Source organism: Schistocerca nitens, chromosome 5, assembly GCF_023898315.1.
Source record: "Schistocerca nitens isolate TAMUIC-IGC-003100 chromosome 5, iqSchNite1.1, whole genome shotgun sequence".
NCBI classification, from domain to species: Eukaryota; Metazoa; Arthropoda; class Insecta; order Orthoptera; family Acrididae; genus Schistocerca; species Schistocerca nitens.
In genome coordinates, this window is record NC_064618.1 from 853,660,619 (window position 1) to 853,682,760 (window position 22,142).

The 22,142-nt window shown below is 40.7% G+C and overlaps 2 protein-coding genes across 6 annotated transcripts in view; one reads left to right on the forward strand and one right to left on the reverse strand.

The window, feature by feature from the left end:
- The window catches only part of LOC126260760 (dynein regulatory complex subunit 7-like), a 200,874-nt gene extending 181,914 nt beyond the window's left edge, over nt 1–18,960 (forward strand). The window contains exons 2-3 of the mRNA XM_049958098.1: nt 17,839–17,989; nt 18,706–18,960. Of these exons, the coding sequence (XP_049814055.1) occupies nt 17,839–17,989; nt 18,706–18,960 (406 nt within the window). The remainder of the gene's footprint in view (nt 1–17,838; nt 17,990–18,705) is intronic.
- LOC126259242 (protein distal antenna-like) overlaps nt 1–21,934 on the reverse strand; it is a 160,424-nt gene extending 138,490 nt beyond the window's left edge. For 4 of the 5 annotated variants that reach the window (XR_007546488.1, XR_007546489.1, XR_007546487.1 and 1 more), the window contains exon 1: nt 19,483–21,934. Coding sequence is in view for 1 of the 5 variants with exons in the window: in XM_049955865.1 (XP_049811822.1) it covers nt 20,116–21,243 (1,128 nt within the window). In the remaining 4 variants the exon portion in view is untranslated. Of the gene's footprint in view, nt 1–19,083 lie in introns of those variants that run through there. The other variant, XM_049955865.1, reaches the window with a different exon arrangement.
- Between the last annotated feature and the right edge of the window lie 208 nt (nt 21,935–22,142).

Genomic DNA, 22,142 nt, shown 5'->3' on the forward strand with positions numbered 1-22,142 from the left:
TGCGTAATATATAAAACTGCATCTGGGCAGAGGGCATGTTTCCCAGACACTGGTGTGAAGCCACTGTCATACCATACCTAAGCCTGGTAAGGACAAACACCTTCCTTCTGGCTACCGCCCCACCTCTCTCACCAGCTGTGTTTGAAAGATGATGGAATATATGATTCATTCCCAGCTAGTATGGTGGCTCAAGTCTTGCAATTTACTAACCACTTCACAGTGTCGATTTCAATTGCGCCATTCTGCAGTTGACCACCTCATCACTTTGTCCACTCATGTCATGAACGGTTTTCTGTGGAAATCCCAGACCGTCGCCACGTTTTTCGATTTGGAGAAAGCCTTTGACACCTGCTAGAGGACTGGTATCCTCCATACTCTCCTCACGCAGAGCTTAGGTGGCTGCCTGCCACATTTACTTGAGGAATTTTTAATAGACCAATTTTTCAAAGTCTGTGTGGGTTCTGCCTTGTCGGACAACTTTATCCAGGAAAATGGTGTGCCTCAGGGTTCTGTTCAGAGTGTTATCCTATTTACTATCACCATTAACCCTATAATGGCTTGTCTCCCGCCGGGCATCTCCGGTTCCCTTTTTGTTGACGATTTTGCCATGTATTGCAGTTCTCCACGGACCTGTCTCATTAAGCAGCAACTTCAGTGTTGTCTCGGTCGTCTTTACTCATGGAGCATCAACAATGGCTTTCGTTTTTTCACTGACAAAACTGTTTGTATGAATTTCTGCCAGTGCAGTTGGTTTCTCTCACCGTCTTTACATCTTGGGCCTGTTGCTCTTCCATTCATTGAAGCTATGAAATTCCTGGGACTCATTCTCAATAGGAAACTCTCTTGGTCCTCCCACATGTCTTACCTGGTAGCCCGCTGTACACGATCCCTCAATGTCCTATGTGTCCTCAATGGTACTTCCTGGGGTGCAGATTGAACCATCCTCCTCCCTTTGTATCGGTCCTTTGTCTGCACAAAACTAAACTATGTGTGCTTTGTTTATGCATCTGCACATCCATCCCTCTTATGCCAGCTCAATACTATCCATCATCGTGGTATCCATTTGGCCACTGGTGCCCTTTACACTTGCCCAGTTGAGAGTCTGTATCCAGAAGCTGCTGAACTACCACTGTCCTACCGCCATGACTTTCTCCTCAGCAGGTATGCATGCCATTTGTCTGCCATGCATTAGCTACCCATTGTATGCCTCCTTCTTTGATGACACCTTTGATCAACAGTATGGGGTATGTCCCTCTTCTCTGTTACCTCGTGGAGTTTGCTTTCAGCTCTCGCTCCAACAGCCTAACTTCACACTACCTGCAACTTTCCCAGTGGCTGTGAACCCTTCCCCACCTTGGCCTCATGCAGCGGCCCATGTTCACCTTGGCCTTCATTCGCTTCCTAAGGACACTACTCCAGCCTCGCTCTGTTATCTTTAGTTTCACGACCTTCGCATGGAACTTCATGACTGTACCTTGGTGTACACTGATGGCTCTCGGACTGACCATAGTGTCGGGTGTGCCTTCGTCATTGGCGCCAACGTTTTTCATTATTGGTTTCCAGCACACTGCTGAGTATTCACAGCAGAACTCTTCGCCTTGTTTCAGGCCACGGAGTACATCTGGCATTAAGTTAACAAAAGGTTTCCATTCTTTGACTGAAATGCCATCTTGGCCAGAACAGCTACTGGTTTTTAAGTAACCTAGTGATTTTGTGACTTCATGACGAGGTAAGCTGGCAAAACTAGTCTTTTCTGGTGGAGCAAGCGATTCCTGTATAATAAAAATCTATATTTGCTTTCAGTGGTCCATTTGCTGTCACTATATTTGCTGCTACTGTTAGATTCACCTCAATTCAATTAATTCTTCCCAACATTATCTGTTTCACAGCTACTGCTGTTAGGAAGTTTAATATTTAAATATCTTCAACATTTCACAGCCCTGTCAGCAATTGTGTAAATATTAATTTTAATTTTAATAATTAACCGACGCAGTTGCACTGTTTGCCTAGAATTTACCTAGGTTTGAGTCGGGATAACTCAACCTCCTCAGAATAACAGTAACTACTGTCTTTCCATAGTGGACACCATCAAGCTAAAACTGCAAATCCGTAAATTACCGTCAGACTACAGAACTTATCTGGATCTGCCTCAGCCCCACTTCGCAAGTGCGATGCGACAGCCACGAGTGCTGTACTGGAACACAGCACTCATGGCTGCCGCATCGCGGTCGCGAAGTGGGGCCGAGGAAGTTCCAGATAAGTTTTATAGTCTGACGGTAATTTATGGATTTGTAGTTTTAGCTTGACGATCTCCACTATGGAAAGACGGTAGTTACTGTTATTCTGAAGAAGGTTGGGTTATCCCGACTGAAACCTAGGTAAATTCTAGGCAAACAGTGCAACTGAGGCTGTTAATTATTAAAATTAAGTTTAATATTGTTTGTTGTACATTTGTTTCATGCCTTATAAAAGCTAATTTTGTTTTTGCTGTGTTCCTGGAATTTTTTGTTTTTGTTCATAGTGTTTGGCTTTTGCGTGTTTGATGATTTGGTAAAGAATCTTGTAGTATTACATGTAATCCTCCTTAAGACATGATTAGAGCTAGTCCTCTGTTTCAAATAAAGTTCTCTCTTTCTATTACAAGATCAGCTTCCACTCCAGTTGTCACTTGTTTACTGTAAAGGAAAGCTGAATTCCTAATGTTATATGAATATTTTTAGGTAAGAACTAAATTCCTCATCCTCTGTGCACCCTTGGTAAACTACTGCCCATTGTTATCCATTATTCTCTGAATAATCTATTGATTCAGTGTTCATGACATCTTTTCTATTCTTGTTAGAAATGTTACCATGGGGAACAACTTTAACTGGACATCAGTAATTCCATGTGCCCTCAGTCAGCATTGTCAGTTTCAGAATCACTGCTTAAAATGGCTTCCCAGTTATTTCAATTGTCTTGTTTTGACTCTACGTAATTATCTGATTAAGTTTAAAACATTTGTGTTTGGAGCCTTTTACACTTTGTACGTCAGTTACTGAAGCACAGCACTCAAAAAACTGTCGAATGCCTTATTTTTTAGGTCTATTGGCTGGTAGTTTAGTCCACTTTGTATGTATACAGCCTTTCAATCTATTTTTCATACATTAATGTAATACTAACTTGTATTTTCATAGGTGTCTAGACAAAATTTCTGGCACTTGTAAATGATGATCTGTTATGTTCAATACTGTCATGTCCATCGAATTTTATTAATGTAAGAAGTGGCGTGGCTCTGAGGAAAGGAGAGAAATGTTTAATTTAAGAGTAATATTAAAACAACACACAAGGTATTGTGTCAGGCAGGCATCAGAAAGTGGGGTGTGTTTTCTGCCTGTTAGAAAAGAACAAGCTCTGTTGAGTTTGTTTCTAGCAGAACAAGTGCTGTCTCACTGTTGTATCTAATTTTGGTTAAAATATTTCTTTGTTTATTGTCAGAATGAGTTACAAGCTGAGTGTTTAGTTGCAGATAGTGAAGAGTGTTTTGTCTCAGATAGCGAAAGATAGAACTCAGGAACCAGGAGTTGCTGGAAAGGACTGACACAAAGTGTGTTAGGGTTTACTCATTGACTTGCAAAGATATAAAGTCTCTGTAAGACAATTCTCCAAATAAGGTGGGACTTGTGGCAAATAAATGGTTCTTAAATGGAATCCTTAAGTGTATGCACCTTCATTCACTTCCTAGAAAGCCAACAACTTCTTTTCTCCATTCCAAAATCATCTGTTTTAAGCATCCTATGAGACTTTCTCCCTCTCATTTCATTAAAGATAATTTAATAGACCTCAGCCCACATTGTAATCAACATTCTGATTGCGCCATGCAGATCACACCTTCATCTAAGCTGTTGGTTGTGCCTATGCTGGAATGTGACACTACATCTGTAGGTGTAACTTTTTACTTTTCTGTTTCCTATTGTTATATGAGAAGCTTATCTTTCATACTTTTCAGGATTGTTATGTTTTTTATGTTTTCCTGCTAACTGCTTCTACCAAATACATAGACATCCAGCAGATCAGTGTTTTGGAACTATCTAGTGAAAACACGTGACAGTGATTGGAAATATAGTACTGTGGTTATAGTAAATGCTTCCAGAAATGAGACATGCAGGAAATGACTTACTGATAATGTTCATAAGTAGATCATAGCAGCACATCAGTTACACTCATCTGTGATCACTCCATCCCTTCGACTGACTCCTGCAGCGCCATTTGTAAATGTTCAAAAGAGCACTTCACCCAACACTTGCATCTCTCAAAGAGTGGCATAATTTTCACATTAGTGTGAGGAGCACTGTCAGAACATCATTCTCAGTTACGTAAGTAAGGCTATTAGTCAGACTGTTACTACTTCCCCCAATAATCTACACATCATCTTTACCATGATCTTTTTCCAAAAAACCTACATCATCAGTGACTTTGCTGAGCCCTCCACTTGGTTTAAAAATGCTAATTAGGGCCTACTTGGTATTCACTACCCAAGGATGTTGCTACTAGTTTTAATATCCCTCTCATGATCTGTAAGTAGCGCAGACTATGGGCTTTCTGTCGTGTATTGAGTGTTTTGTAGGTTATAATTCCTCCTATAGCAGGCATCAACAAACTGTTTTTTTTTTTTTTGCTCCTTCTTCTGTGAATTACTTTTTATCCAGCTCTCTGTCAATTACTGTAAACTGATTCAGTCTCTCCTTCTCATCCTGTCCGGTAAGTTTCCCCTGACCCAGGGTTCTGGGTGAATTTTCTGAACTGTACCCCTTCTCCTAAAACTCCCCAGTCTTTTACCTTCACCCCTCTTCCTTCCCCTTCATCTTTTCTGCCAGAAGAAGGACTGACTCCGAAAGCCTGCATAAGTTAAATCTTTTTGTGTGTATGTTCTCCTGCCACCACTTGGTGAGTAGACTTTTTTATCCATCCAATTTATGTAAACTGTTATTCATTGTCTCCTCTCATCATCACTCCCTCCCATTCCTGTTTGGCTTACTAAGTCAAATTCTAGAAGCAAATGTGTCATTGTTTTCTGTTTACTTGCTTCAATGGTGCTACAGTATTGCTCAAAGACCAGTTCAGCTTTAAGAATACATCCTGTTCTCAATTGTTTTATAAAAATAAAATTGTTTTTAACATGCATGCATGTGGAATAAGTAAATGTAGTTGACATGGCTTTGCTACCTCAAAACCAGGATTTTTGGAGTTAATAAATACGTGTATGAAATGGTAGACAGCTATGTCTTTAGTGAAAGAAGAATCTCATTACTGACTGGATTACTTATTGTCTCCTAGCATCATTACTAGAAGTGTTCAGAGCACAGTAAACATTCTTTTATAAGAACAAAGTGGATTCCTTTTACATGTTGCGACCTTTTACATGTTGCGAGCTAACATCCCATAGATGTTTGGGCTCACATGCAGTTCCTCTTCGTCAAAATGGCTTGGCGCAAACTTGTCTAGGGGTCGAACCACATGTGTCGCATTACACACCCTAAATTAGACACTTGTGATCCTGTGATGAAATTGTCTGGCTGATGGCAAGTTTGCGAAATACAAAGTTAACATAACATATGATAACAGTAATAATAATATTGGGAACTAAATTAACGACCCATAAATTATGTAGGCGACACAGTTGCGATTTGGTTAGAGTAATGTCTATTCATAAAGCAAACTAATAGCGAAAGTGGTCATATTTAGAGTTACTGTTACACTCAAGCATATATCCATTTGACACAGTTCTATCATTCACAACTCATCGTGAAACACAAGTCCCATACTCCACACAAAAAGTTAGAGTTCACACCAGGCATGCAGCTGCTCACCACTCAGAGACTAAGTCCCGCGATACCACTCAATGCGAAATTTTCTAAGTCGTTTCACTGCTTAGCTACCTAAAGACCGACTGTCTGCTTTTGCGTCTCCACCAGCACTATCTCTCTTTGGTGTCTCCAGCCGAACTGTCTGTTTTAGTGTCTCCATATGAACTGTCCCCTTTGGTGTCTCGACCAGAACTGTCCTCTGCTCGCCCCCAGCCGTGTTTCCGGCATGCCGAGCATCGTCGCTCAACTGACTAGTGCCGTTCCCTTTCCTGAAGCCGTCCATCGGACTGGCTACAGCTTATTTTACATTACTTTACATATTTTAATAATCAAAGTTTGACCCACTTTCATGTTCTAAATAAAGTAACAATAATATCCATTACATAATAAATGTTAAATTCTTTTACATAAAACCAATACAATTTCCTTCTCAACTTTGAATGTCACGGCCAGTAGCCTTGCACTAATGTGCTTTCTGATAAATAAATAAAGAACAAAAGTAACTATTATGCACTAAACTTTACAACAAATATTTTATTACCTAATGATTCAATAATGTGTTATGCTGTCATCGTTCAATGTGTTTTGTGTGGAGAAAATGATGATCTAATGCTTAACTGAAAATACTGGTAATTTAAATTTACTATATGTTTTAAACAAATAAAGTTACAGACCTGATATTTACAACACTTGCCATTTTAATGATGCGCTTCTATATGAAATGTTGATCATTGAGATTGACCAAAGCGTTCAGATTTTAGCATTCAGGTCTTTGTTACAAAACTTGTTAATTTCACTTTAACAGTAAATCCTAAACTATTATAGATATGATCAATGTTCAAGTTTTGTTGAGATCACCATGAAAATGTATGGAGGATGGCAGATTAAAATTAGTGTGGCTTGATTCCCTGCATTACTGCAGAATTAAATAGTTTTCATAAATGTTTCTCTTTATGGCCGATCTTAGGTCCGCCATATTTAACACTGCTACTTCTCCTCATCCACAATGACATAGGTTCTTGGTTAGGTTAGGTTAGTGTTGTTTAACGTCCCGTCGACAACGAGGTCATTAGAGACGGAGTGCAAGCTCAGGTTAGGGAAGGATGTGGAAGGAAATCGGCCGTGCCCTTTCAAAGGAACCATCCCGGCATTTGCCTGAAACGATTTAGGGAAATGGCGGAAAACCTAAATCAGGATGGCTGGAGATGGGATTGAACTGTCGTCCTCCCGAATGCGAGTCCAGTGTGCTAACCACTGCGCCACCTCGCTCGGTATAGGTTCTTGTCTGTCTCACTTGCACACTACAGCGCTTAGGCCTCAATAGACAATAGACACCTGTGTGTTTCCCCATCTCGTGGCATCTGGTCCTGGATGACAGGATTCGTTTCACAATCCCTGAAGGCTGACTCTTTCAGCCATATACTTAAATGAGAGCACAATGCTCATTAACTCACAATGTCTCTTGCAAATGTGCAAGTTATGCACTTATTTTAAATGTGTACTGCATTTTTACAACATGAAATAAAGTAAAGAAGTTGCTGAGGCTTTCATGGCCACTTGTTGACTTATTGACTGTTGGCTTTTGTCTCAGAATCCTCAGTTGACATTTGTTGAACAATTTTTATGACATTTTGCCAGCTCAAGTTGCTTGCACTGTCAAAGGTTCACCCTTCATTGTTAGTGGTGGGTTTGAGACGAGCCTGCAGCCAGAGATTATATGTACCTGTTGCACCAACGTTTAAGGATTTTTCCGAGATCATTACCACTGTGGTTCTCCCCTTGTTACACACAACTGTCATTTGCTGCAGCAGAGGAATCGAGGGTCCAGTTACATTGAAGCTTTCTTCTTCCTTGTTAAAACTGTTGTCATGCTTATGAATTTCTATGACTTCCCTGAACAACTGAGTGCAATGGCTCTTCTCCACAGTGAGAACCTGTATGTCAATGAATTAGGTATGATGCTTGTAAAACTTGAAGGAAAGGGCAGACACGCATTTGTCCCTTAGTGTTCTGAGCAGCAAATGCACAACTTTTATCATAGGGAATTCTAATGATGAGAACATAAAGACTTTTTGTATTCACTTGTGCTTAAATAAGGAGAGGGACAGTATTAAAGGCCAGTTCCCATTGCCAACATAGGCTACCAAACTAAGATACAATACCCTACTACTCCGTGAGGGAAAAATGTTATTGCTACTTCTGAAGATAACATACAAAACATGTGGATTTCTTTTTTAAATATCAAAAAATTTTTGAAATTTTTAAAATAAAGTTAAAATAATTGGCTTTAAGGGGAAGGGCATTAAGTTGAAAAATTTACATGGACAAGACCTTCCTTACACACAAAACATTTTAATTGGCTTGGATTCAGTATCACTTTGTGAACTTGACATGCTATCTGATGGGCGAGTAGCTCAATCAAGTCTTAGTGGCAGGGACACTCATATAAAAATATATAGAGCAATAAGCATTCCAAATGATTATGTACTCCTGATTATGTTGCATTTGAAAACACCTAAAAAATTGACTGATATAAACAATAAAATTGCTGTGTCATGTACCAACATCACTAGGTATGTAGTATACTTAATATTTTCTTTTTAAATTCTACAATGTCCTTGAAAAATATTTTTTTTCAAAATTAAAAATAAATCACCATGTCACCTCAAAAGTAAAATATGTAGGTTATTAATTCACTGTTCAAAACAGTACTATGTATTAATATTTCCACCCATTTATGACTTAGCTTGTATACATAGGGTTGACTGTAAGTCATGGCACGTTATGATGCCAGAGGTTTAGCATTCAAAAAATTAGGTAACAGGTAAATAGAAATCCCAGTTTCGTACAATACAGGTATTCTCTCTACTGTTTTTCTTTCATACAAGAAAAGCCTCTAGTAATATATGAGAGATATTACACCTAACACACAGCAAACCGTGATTCACTTCAGTGCTTAGTACCAATATTAACAATTATGGAAAGGCTGTAGTATACTACCTCCTTTCTCTGCCTGATTTCAAAAGAATATGAAGAAGTCACACATTTATCTACTATATCCATAGAAAGAGAATGAAATGGTCATCTAATAAGCAGCTGAATCCAGATTATTGTGAGGATTTATCTTATTGCTCTTCAATAGCAAAGTTATTGACTTTGCCTGTTTACAGAAGAAATGTATATGAAGTGATTCTTGAAGTTTGTCTGGTGGTTACAATAATGTATCACTTTCCCAGTGTGAATCATCGCAGATGTTAGTATTTCCTCTCTCCATATTTCAGCTGGAGACCTTCCACTCAGTGTCATGCTGCATCGATGACTAACTACTCTTTCTGGAAGCACACCTATTTATTTTTGAGCTGCAAAAAAACATGTGGATCAAAGATATATGTTGAAGTTTAATGCACATGTGACACAAGGGATGTAACTGGAGTATCACCATTAGTCTCAGATAAAACTTGTGTTCTAAAGAACAGACACCACACAAATAACAGTAATATCCAAGCTTTGATGGCAGTTGAGAATATCTTCAGTGTGGATGCACCCAAGGTCCAACCTCTTGTGGAAATCATGCAAGATGCTGCGAGCAATGATAGGGGGAGGGGGGGGGGGCACTATGGCAGTAGTGTGTGACATGTTGGGAATTTAGGTCGGCAGAAAGCGTGCTCAGATAGCCAAAGTTGTCAAGATGACTACTCGCATAAAGTGGGAAATCTGGGTTTCAGTTATGATCTAGCACAAATTTTCAGAGAGAGAGAGAGAGAGAGAAGCCAAAATATTATGACCATGGCTTACCCTGAGATTAAATCCCCCTGGTGGTGTGCAGGCACTTGACGTGGTAAGGAAAGTATACAAGCAAACTAGAGATGAAGGGGAAAACATTTAATGATGATATGGGTTGCAAATAGGGAAATCCATTGAATTAAGTGACACAGCGGATCTGGTCAGCTGTCTTTACACTACTGCTGTTAGAATTTATAGAAAGTTGTTGAACAATGGTAAAACCATGAGTAGGTGACAAGGTGTTGTGCATCCATATCTTGCCACAGAATGTGGAAAAAGGCAGAACTGATGACAGAGGACAGTGCTGGTACAGACACAACAGTTTCAGAGCACACCTCTCAGTGCACATTGTTGAATGTGAGGTTCCGCAGCAGACGACCCTACGTGTTCCCGTATTGACCCAATAACATTGCCAGTTAGGATTGCAGTGGGATCATCATAATTGTACTGTGGATCAATGGAAATGTATTGCCTTGTCAGATAAATGAACTTTCTTGTTACTTCAGCTAGTCAGTCATGTTTGGACATGTCATCATCCGTGCAAAAGGCTGCCCAAAACACGCACATCACCAGAGACAGAGGCCTGCAGAGGTACTATTGTGCTATGGAGAACACTCACCTGGGCTTCCATGGAAAGTGCGGCAGTGACTGAAGGCACAATGACAGCTGGAAGTTAGGTGAACAATATTGTAGACCACATGCATCCCTTCATTTTTGACATAGTACGCCACTTCTTCAGATCACACACTAAGGAGCTCCAGAGGACTGAGTGCACAGTTCATGATTTGAATAACCATTAATTCATACTCAAAGCTACTACATTTTAATAACTGTATTTTACAAACAAACAAACATAGGGAAAATTCTATTTCATAAATAACATACGCTTCTAAACACTCGTGACTCCCATGTGTAACGGGTGTCTCGATTAGACTGAATAGAAATGAAGGTCATTGTCCAGAATTTGTTGATTATTAAAGCTCAGGAAGCAGATTTTCTGTAAATATTGTTATTTTTAAAATTGAATGAGTAATTGAATTTAGTGTTGTATGTATGATGTTACATTAATTTTCTACTGTTGTTGTTGTTGTTGTTGTGGTCTTCAGTCCTGATACTGGTTTCATGCAGCTCTCCATGCTACTCTATCCTGTGCAAGCTTCTTCATCTCCCAGTACCTACTGCAGCCTACATCCTTCTGAATCTGCTTAGTGTACTCATCTCTTGGTCTCCATCTACGATTTTTACCCTCCACTCTGCCCTCCAATACTAAATTGGTGATCCCTTGATGCCTCAGAACATGTTCTACCAACCGATCCCTTCTTCTAGTCAAGTTGTGCCACAAACTCCTCTTCTCCCCAATTCTATTCAGTACCTCCTCATTAGTTATGTGATCTATTCATCTAATCTTCAACATTCTTCTGTAGCACCACATTTCGAAAGCTTCTATTCTCTTCTTGTCCAAACTATTTATCGTCCATGTTTCGCTTCCATACATGGCTACACTCCATACAAATATTTTCAGAAACGACTTCCTGACACTTAAATCAATACTCGATGTTAACATATTTCTCTTCTTCAGAAACGCTTTCCTTGCCATTGCCAGTCTCCTACTTCGACCATCATCAGTTATGTTGCTCCCCAAATAGCAAAACTCCTTTACTACCTTAAGTGTCTCATTTCCTAATCTAATTCCCTCAGCATCACCAGACTTAATTCGACTACATTCCATTATCCTCGTTTTGCTTTTGTTGATGTTCATCTTACACCCTCCTTTCAAGACACTGTCCATTCCGTTCAACTGCTCTTCCAAGGCCTTTGCTGTCTCTGACAGAATTACAATGTCATTGGCGAACCTCAAAGTTTTTATTTCTTCTCCATGGGTTTTAATACCTACTCCAAACCTTTCTTTTGTTTCCTTTACTGCTTGCTCAATATACAGATTGAATAGCATTGGGGAGAGGCTAAAACCCTGTCTCACTCCCTTCCCAACCACTGCTTTCCTTTCATGTCCCTCGCCTCTTATAACTGCCATCTGCTTTCTGTACAAACTGAAAATAGCCTTTCGCTCCCTGTATTTTACCCCTGCCACCTTCAGAATTTGAAAGAGAGTATTCCAGTCAACATTGTCAAAAGCTTTCTCCAAGTCTACAAATGCTAGAAACGTAGGTTTGCCTTTCCTTAATCTTTCTTCTAAGATAAGTCGTAGGGTCAGTATTGTCTCATGTGTTCCAACATTTCTACGGAATCCAAACTGATCTTTCCCGAGGTCAGCTTCTACCAGTTTTTCCATTCATCTATAAAGAATTCGCATTAGTATCTTGCAGCTGTGACTTATTAAACTAATAGTTTGGTAATTTTCACATCTGTCAACACCTGCTTTCTTTGGGACTGGAATTATTATGTTCTTCTTGAAGTCTGGGGGAATTTCGCCTGTCTCATACATCTTGCTCACCAGATGGTAGAGTTTTGTCAGGACTGGCTCTCCCAAGGCTGTCAGTAGTTCTAATGGAATGTTGTCTACTCCCAGCGCCTTGTTTCAACTTAGGTCTTTCAGTGCTCTGTCAAACTCTTCACGCAGTATCATATCTCCCATTTCATCTTCATCTACCTCCTCTTCCATTTCCATAATATTGTCCTCAAGAACATCGCCCCTGTATAGACCGTCTATATAGTCCCACCTTTCTGCTTTCCCTTCTTTGCTTAGTACTGGGTTTCCATCTGAGCTCTTGATATTCATGCAAGTGGTTCTCTTTTCTCCAAAGGTCTCTTTAATTTTCCTGTAGGCAGTATCTATCTTACCCCTCGTGAGAAAAGCCTCTACATCCTTACATTTGTCCTCTAGCCATCCCTGCTTAGCCATTTTGCACTTCCTGTCGATCTCATTTTTGAGACATTTGTATTCCTGTTTGCCTACTTCACTTACTGCATTTTTGTATTTTCTCCTTTCATCAATTAAATTCAGTATCTCTTCTGTTATCCAAGGATTTCTACTAGCCCTCGTCTTTTTACCTACTTGACCCTCTACTGCCTTCACAATTTCATCCCTCAAAGCTACCCATTCTTCTTCTGCTGTATTTCTTTCCCCCATTCCTGTCAATTGTTCCCTTATGCACTCCCTGAAACTCTGCACAACCTCTGGTTCTTTCAGTTTATCCAGGTCCCATCTCCTTAAATTCCCACCTTTTTGCAATTTCTTCAGTTTTAATCTACAGTTCATAACCAACAGATTGTGGTCAGAGTCCACATCTGCCCCTGGAAATGTCTTACAATTTAAAATCTGGTTCCTAAATCTCTGTCTTACCTTTATATAAGCTATCTGAAACCTTCTAGTGTTCCCAGGGTTCTTCCATGTATACAACCTTCTTTCATGATTCTTGAACCAAGTGTTAGCTATGATTAAGTTATGCTCTGTGCGGAATTCTACCAGGCAGCTTCCTCTTTCATTTCTTAGCTCCAATCCATATTCACCTACAATGTTTCCTTCTCTTCCTTTTGCTACTGTCGAATTCCAGTCACCCATGACTATTAAATTTTCATTTCCCTTCACTAGCTGAATAATTTCTTTTATCTCATCATACATTTCATCAATTTCTTCATCATCTGCAGAGCTAGTTGGCATATAAACTTGTACTACTGTAGTAGGTGTGGGCTTCGTGTCTACCTTGGCCACAATAATGCGTTCACTATGCTGTTTGTAGTAGCTTACCCACAGTCCTATTTTTTTTTTATTAATTGTTAAACCTACTCCTGCATTACCCCTATTTGATTTTGTATTTATAACCCTGTATTCACCCGACCAAAAGTCTTGTTCCTCCTGCCACCAAACTTCACTATATCTAACTTTAACCTATCCATTTCCCTTTTTAAATTTTCTAACCTACCTGCCCGATTAAGGGATCTGATATTCCACGCTCCAATCCGTAGAACGCCAGTTTTCTTTCTACTAAAATGTGTTTTTGCATAAATCCTGATACAAAAGTAATATCCCATATTGTTTCCTGGGACTAAGTTGGTTAGTCAAACCTAATTTCAACATCAGTTACGAGTGACAAGATAGTGCATGCACCCTGGCAATGGATAAGTTAGGGCCATCTAAAGGCTGAGTGATAGGTAGTGTACATCATTTCTCGTTTTACTATTATAGTTATGAATGCTACTGTTGTTTGTGAACTGTAAATTGACAACAAATTTCGTAATGTAGTAAATGTACTATGATGCTGCTGTCAGAATGCCCAGCTGCTAAAAGTTTTGTTTACAAGAGGTTCTACAGTGAAAACAACATATCCATACTACATGTTTGTGTTTAATTAACTTTTTTTTGCCCTCAGTGATGAGTTAGCCCAGAATATGATGCCATAAGACATTAGTGAATGAAAATAAGAAAAGTAAATCAACTTTTTTGTATTTTCATCTCCAAAATCTGGTACTATTTGTAACACAAATTTACAGAGCTTAGATTTTTAAGGAGATCTGTAACATACAATTTCCCATTCAGGTTCTTATTGATGTAAATGTTTAAGAATGATGAATATTTCTGTGGGGTTTCCAGTTCAGGTCCTTATCGATATAAGTACCTATGAATGTTTAATATTCTCTTTCATGTATTCATTTAGTCTCCTGCATTATTTCTAATGGTATGGTCAGGCTTTGTGCAGTACATAACTACATGTATTGTGTATAAATGCAGAGTCTCGCAGCAATAACATTGAATAAAATGTTCTCGGGTTTCCAACCGTGTCAATTGCTTAAAACTACACGAGCTTTCGGCCAAGCACTCCTTGGCCATTGTCAAGTGTTACGACTGCCAGTGGGCTTTTGGTGCGCCCTTATATACGCTAGCTGCCAGCTGTGACAGTCACTGGTGCCCATGACATTGCCATATATGGGCAAGTTTTGAGTTGGCGTTCGATGTGCCCTCTTCAACCGCGCTATTGCTGGATCCCACACAGCACTGAGCTGCAAGCCACCGTCTCTATTCAGGGTGTTTGTGGTAATTTTTATTTCAACAGCTTCCTTTATTAAACTGTACCAGAAGCCGTTAGTGCGAGCCACGACAGCGGTATCGTCAAATTTTATGTGGTGACCGTTTTCTAACGCGTGCTCAGCTAACACAGATTACTCTGGGTAGCGTAGGCGATAATACCTCTCGTGTTCTTTCCTGCGTTGTTCCACAGTGTGCACTGTTTGTCCGATGTACTTCTGGCCACACTCACAAGGTATTTCGTAGACTCCAGGTGTTCTGAGACCTACTGGAGTACGACCTACCTGGAGTCTACGAAATACCTTGTGAGTGTGGCCAGAAGTACATCGGACAAACAGTGCACACTGTGGAACAACGCAGGAAAGAACACGAGAGGTATTATCGCCTACGCTACCCAGAGTAATCTGCGTTAGCTGAGCACGCGTTAGAAAACGGTCACCACATAAAATTTGACGATACCTCTGTCGTGGCTCACACTAACGGTTTCTGGGACAGTTTAATAAAGGAAGCTGTTGAAATAAAAATTACCAAAAACACCCTGAATAGAGACAGTGGCTTGCAGCTCAGCGCTGCGTGGGATCCAGCGATAGTGTGGTTGAAGAGGGCACATCGAATGCCGACTCAAAACATGCCCATATATGGCAATGTCACGGGCACCAGTGACGTCACAGCCGGCAGCTAGCGTATATAAGGGTGCACCAACAGCTCACTGGCAGTCATAACACTTGACAATGGCCAAGGAGTGCTTGGCCGAAAGCTCGTGTAGTTTTAAGCAATTGACAAGGTTGAAAACCCAAGAACATTTTATTCTACATGTATTGTGTTTACGTAAGTACAGTAACAGTCCAACTGCAGTGAACCAGTCATTGATTTTTTAATAAAGGTTATTTAAATTTAATCGTTGAAGTTTCCTCCCTAGGCATGATCATCATATCTGCATTGCCAATATTGAGAACTGTTTGTGCTTTTTGGGTATATGATGGGAGATCATTTATGTATAACAAGGACAAGAGATCCTCACAACACTATGGTTCATCTGTAGTGGTTAGTCCCCTTTTTGAAGATGCTGTTTCATTTCCTTGGGTTTCTTAATGTGACACTCTACATCCATTTAATAAGATAGGATGAAATCCCATTACCAGTGAGGTATTTGATACTGTACCATGATATTTTATCGGCACTAGGAGAGTACTGTGGAATGCATAATGCAACAGGTGACGTATTTTATTCAAATTTTGTATTATCTGATTTGTGAACTGATAATCAGTAAGTGGTCAATAAAGATGGGGAACTTTATGACACAGACAGCTCGGTCAGTCAGGATGGTGTCTCCATTTAAACGATTCATGTAATCTGCTTATATCACATTGAACCCATAATAGAAACATCTTTTTCTGAGTCTTAAGTTGTCATTTTGACATTTGCCATTGTCATTTTGACATTTTCACATTGGCAAATGTAAAACTGACAACTTGAAGCCCAGGAAGGAAGGAAAAAAAAAAAGTTTCTCTTTTATCGTTAAATAGATAATCTATCATCAACTTTTGATATGCTGCTTCAACCACAGGGCTGTGTGCTGTTTTACACTTTGAATGTAAAACATTTTATCATTTATAGTATGTAAATTTTTATTTGTTATATGAACTGTTGTAAAATATGCACATTGAACTTCACTCTATATCTTGAGTAAAGTGATTTGGCTGTTCTAGAAATAAACACAGGCACACTCACATTCAGAAGTCAATCATTGACTTGTCTTAATGGCTGGAAGGTTTCCACTTAAAATATCCAAAGGGCTTGTATGCATGTCTGGATGCATGACCTAAAAGCATAAAAATATAAAACAAGTGGTACAGGTCACTGCTCAATGAATTTCTGAGCATCTCTGATGCTATTAGTCACTTCCTTTCATGTTTAATTTGTGACTTGAGTAGAAAATATTATTATTACATGCTACCAAATGCATCCTGATTTCTCTGTTTTGTTCTTATGATCCTTATATGAAATATGGAATGAAGTCTGGAATACTGATTTACCAAACTTGCCCTGCAGCATGTTCCAACAATTCTGTTATTAAGTCCCTTGAAACGTGGTTATAACAATATCATACTGTCTGCACCTACCAGCTTTAGCAACTTTCTTCTGAACTGTGTGTTCCAGCTGTGGCTGAGGACCCATCTCAGTCTTGCAATACTCTAGAAAAGGCCTCGGTAGTCTTTTGCATGCACTTTTATGTACTTGCCTGTCTATCTTACACCATTTATGTTTAACTATTCATTCCACTTCATATTGTTTCATAACATTACACCTAGTTCTTTAACATGTTGACTGCCCCAAGGCCACCATTGCCTTACACCTGATGCTTGTGCCCACTGGCAGCCACAGCAGAGCTTTGCGTCTGCCACGACAGGGCATTGAAACATTCATCACTGTGTGTGCGGCAGTCAGAGTGTTAATATACTGTGTATTTTGAGTACATAAACACTGAATCAGATCCCCACAGTGGAGGTTATTTTAGCGAAGAGTTATGCTAGTGCTAAATGTTTACTTATGATTAAGAAATGAAGCTTTCCAAATGGAACACTACACAAGGTGGATGTGAAACCTGCAGGAGTCAATAACTAGATTCATCAACTATATCATTTTGTTTTATATAGGTACACGCTATTTAAAAATAATTCACGAATGCATTTTCTCATGGTTCTGTAGAAGTATCTGTAAAGTTGATTAACTGGTACATCACATTAACTCTTGATCTTTCACCAGCTATTTTTCTTATATAAGCCTGCCAAGACTTAATAACAAAGCATATGACAAATGATAAACAAATGCAATAATAGGAAAGTGACATATTTAACTTCCCGAGAACATTAAGAGTATTAATTTGTAATTACAATATGTTTTGATATGAGAAACTAAAGGGTTCCACTCAACTATAGTAACTGCATTCCTCGTACTGTACTTGTTGCACCTCAAATTTTGAAGATTTCATCATGGTAGCAAAATCTATATAAGATCTACGACATAGTTACCGTGGAGTTCCAATCTAATCAGAAGTGCAGAAAGAGACAGACAGTGAGAAAGTGCACATTTTTTTGTTCACACACCAGTAAGAAATGGTGCAAAAAAATAAATAAGATCATAATTTTGTTTAGATGTTTGTTGTATGGATGTTAACAAAATAATGAACAATTTTCATGAAACTGACAGTTATTAAACATCTTGTTCTAGACGCATACACTATCCTCAGTCATATCGCCAGAATAGTGACAAGGAAAAGTTGATATTATGGTATGCTGAAAACTTTCGAAGACAGTTTAATTTTTATTATAAAGATCGGAAACCACTGTTTCTGGCAGCGGAAAATGAATGTGGACTACAGGTATGTTGCTTCTCAGCACTGTTGTGCTACTTTTATTTATAAAATTAATTTAAGCCTAACAGGTTTGGCATACATATTAAAATTGATTTTAATATACAAAGTTTTGAAGATTGCTATTTTTTAATGTGTTACAACTGTGTAGAAAATATAATCTGCATATTTTCATTCTGGGGTAGGTTTTATAAACATACATATTAGAAATATGGATTGGAACTGTCAGTCACAATTTTCATGTACTCTGAATGTTATGCTTCAGTTAATAAATGACAAGTGCCACAAATGCGGGTTTTACTCATTAAAACATATGACTAAAGAAAAGAAAGTAAATAGATAACTAAAAATGATGCAGTGCAAGTTTTTAAAAAAAATATTCTTATATTCTTCAGATATTTCACATCAACAATCAAATTTGTATACAGTCAGAAGACTTACATTTTCAATATTATGACATAAGAAAATGCTCTCTATGTATTTTATCATGACAAAATAGTTGTCATTCAATGTTATATATAAATTAATTGCACACTAACTGAAAAATATAATTATTATAACCCTGAGATCATAGTTTAAGTAACAATACTTAAATACATGAATAATGCAAAGTTTCAGTCATTCTATCACAAAATAAATCCAGCAATATTTGCACAGAGGAAACTATATGCAGATATTTTTGTCTCTCAACAAAATCATCAATAGTTATTTCTTAACTGCTACAGAAAATGGTCTGTACATCCATCAAGGTGAGCAAAGTACCATATCCTGAACTCTCAACATGGAAAGGGTGTGCAGATTTCATCTCTGACCACTTGCAGTATGAACCATTGGACAAACCCACACAGCTGGTAAGTTTCACCTCCAAATATTCAAATGAAAATCTGAGTACAAAACTATTTATGAAACAAATTAAATGTGACAATTTAAGGAATAGACATAAGTTGGATAACTCTTGCAATATATACTTCATTTCCTGAAATAATTCTTAGAAATATGTGATAGCAAGATAATCCTACACCTTGCAGTCCTATCTTCACCTTTCCCTCTGTTAAGCTGTGCACAATGATGCAAAAAAGTTGGACTACTTTCGTTACTGTCAAAGTGGTTTTTGTGTGTGTGTGTGTGTGTGTGTGTGTGTGTGTGTGTGTGTGTGTGCACCCAGAAATACAGTAATAAGGTTTTGCTCACTGTATATTCAACATAAAATTTTATATAAATTCATAAACCAAAATACAGAACTGGTTACACAGCCTAAAGACGTTCATTCTAGTAACATCCCGCGAATCAGTTTTAACGTCCCACTAAACAAAATATACTTTGGCATGTCAGTTACTGTATGGAAACAGTTTAGGGGCAATAATATTTCTACTGCCTGGTTTTCTGTGACAACTAAAGCGATTAACACAGATTTATAACAGAATTCTAAGTTGAACACTTATTGCTAAATGTCATTATCAACACAAAATTGCAGCAAATTTCAACCCGCGCAGTAACAGTACCTTTAGTGGTGCCTGGGCCTTCGTATGACAGCATCGCTATTAGTAACTCATTTTCTGGAGGATTTTAACTTGTGGATAGTTTAGTAAATCATTAAGGCTATATACGAAACGTTTCAACGACAAGAATAAAAACAGTAAAAAACGTTTCAACTTCGTCACACTTGTGTTTATGTGAAGAGTTGTGGCGCAAGTGGCTGGCGCCTCAGTGCGCAGGAACTGTCAGAAATTGTACAGGAACATATCTGTGAAAGCGCCACAAAACAGCGATATCGTTAGTCAAAAACTGACTACTGAACTGCCGGTTTTTATGTGCACGTTGTACCCAACGATACAAAACAAATGTAACAGCCTTCTACTAGAAAGCATTAATAAAATCATGTCCAAAGCGATAGCGTACCTTAAATTAATATTACGCAATGTCAAGAAACATTCAAACTGTCGAGGAGTGAAAAGTCTACACCCTGAAAAACACGACCGACGTTGATTACATACAGTACAACTGTTGCACCGAATATCAACAACAAAACAGGTAAAGCTTCACTACAGTTCCTTCCCACGTAAGGGAGCATAATCCATTTGTTGCTCCCTCGAATTAACGTCACATGACCGCGGTAAAAACGAGCTGCGTACCACTTACTTTCTCCTGGAGCGCGCTTTTTTCGTTTTTGTCTGTCTCGCACGTCGATCGGCGCACGCCCGCACATTGTTGAGCAAGTAGCGAAACTGAAGAATCTGCATAGCTGTGATGCTAGGATCAGAGCAGCATTCCAGCCACCGGAGAAACTTCTCTCCGTGTGTCACGGCCTCCGCCGCCGTTGCAGGTGGTTCGTCCGACTCGTCCAGCTCGTCGTCCTCGTCCGACGATCCGTTGTTGTTGCCGGCGCTGCCATTCGCGTTCGTACCGTTACTGGCGCCGCTATTGTGTTGGTCGTGGTGCGTCGTCGCTGACGTATTGGTATTTCCGTGGTTGTTGTTGAATGCAGGAGCGACTGCAGCGAGGTTATTGTTGTTATTGAGAAGCACGCTGTCGAGAAGCGCCGCTGACCTGGAGGCCGTGCCGCCCCCACCACCGTTTAGCGCCGCCCCCGCAGCCCTGAGGTCCGGTGCGGGAGCGGCTGTAAGAGCCGCCAACGGATCACCGGGATATTGCGTGTAGCCGTATCGCTTATACCAACGCCAGAACCATCCGGCGTTGGCCGGTGCCGCCGCAGACGCTGCTCCCCCGGCGACGCCGCCTCCGCTTCCGCCGTTGGCGACGGCCGCTACTGCCGCCCCAGCGGCCGCTGCTGCTGCCAGCTTGTCCGCCGCTGCCACTGCGAACAGCTGATTACTCACATGCTGGTGGTCCTGTTTCAGCCAGTACCACAAAGAATCCTCTATATCGGAAGCGGCGGCGACGGCAGCGACAGAAGCCTTCTCGTCATCGGACGCCGTCCTCATTCGTTTAATGGCTGGATGATCACCGGAGGTTCCTTGTTCCACAAGTGCGTCAAGTTCTGCTAATTCTGCGGCACCGCCCGAATGTTGAGAGTCCGGCGTTCCACCACCACCTCCACAGGACTGCGCTACGTTACGCAGCTTGTCTTCGCTTTTGCACCAGCCTCGCAGTGTCGACTCGGGCACACCGATGTCGCGTGCCACAGAAGCCTTCGACTCCCCATTGTGCACACGCTCGATCGCCTCTAGCTTCTCCAGCACAGACAGCTGACGAATGGGCCTTTTAACAGGCACTAGCGACGGCGCAGTCTTCGCGCTCGCCATGGCGATGCGCCACGCCGCCACGATATCACTGCCGGCACACAGTGTTACTTGTGCCTAGGACGACAAACGAGAACAACAACAACAACACAGTCACACGAAGAGTGAGCCACTCGCTAAAACACGAGAATAATTTCAAATCTGCCTGCTGCTGGTCTACTCTTGTCGAGTTAATAACAAAGATATATACCTCTGCAGGCAACAGTGTTTACTTCTTGCAGTGGCAACACGCGTCGGTCGACACACGAAACTTTACATGAGTACGCGTCACACTGCTGACTGCTGCTGGAGACGGCGTGCGCGACTCCTGTTGTTCGTCCACGCCGGCGTCGTTACTTCCGCGGCTGTGGAGATACTGGCAGCTCCTCACCTGCTACCGGTGTCAGTGGAAGTACGTGATACTTTTCGCCACCGGACAGTACGTCTCTCTAGCAGCTGCGCAGAGGATTTGCGAACGACGACGATCGTGTACACGCTGTCACCGTCGTCTCGGTTTGCTGTTCAGCTGTGATCGCTGCCACGGTCAGTTGGGGACTGGCCGGTCAGGCAGACGGAAAGACGGCCGGAAGGTCCTTTGTCCGATCAATACCCCCCGAGTGTTGTGCCGCGACTGGACGCTCGGCGAGAGGGAGCACGGCTGGCGAGCTAGCCGGCTGGCAGGCGAGCGGGTAGGCTGGTAGCGTTACCAGGCAACGCGGCCCGCGGACTGAACGCGCCGTGCCTCGCGAAGGGAGGGGGCAGGGCGCCGCGCCGCGGACCCGCCGGCGCAAGATGGCAGCACGGCTGCCCACGCGGCCGGCGGCCACAGGCCGAGCGTCGCGGCAACCTGTTTTTCTTCCCTCAGTTTTCCTTCCCTCCTCCGTCCCGCTTTCTCCCGGCCTTTCCTTCTCCTCCCTTTCCGT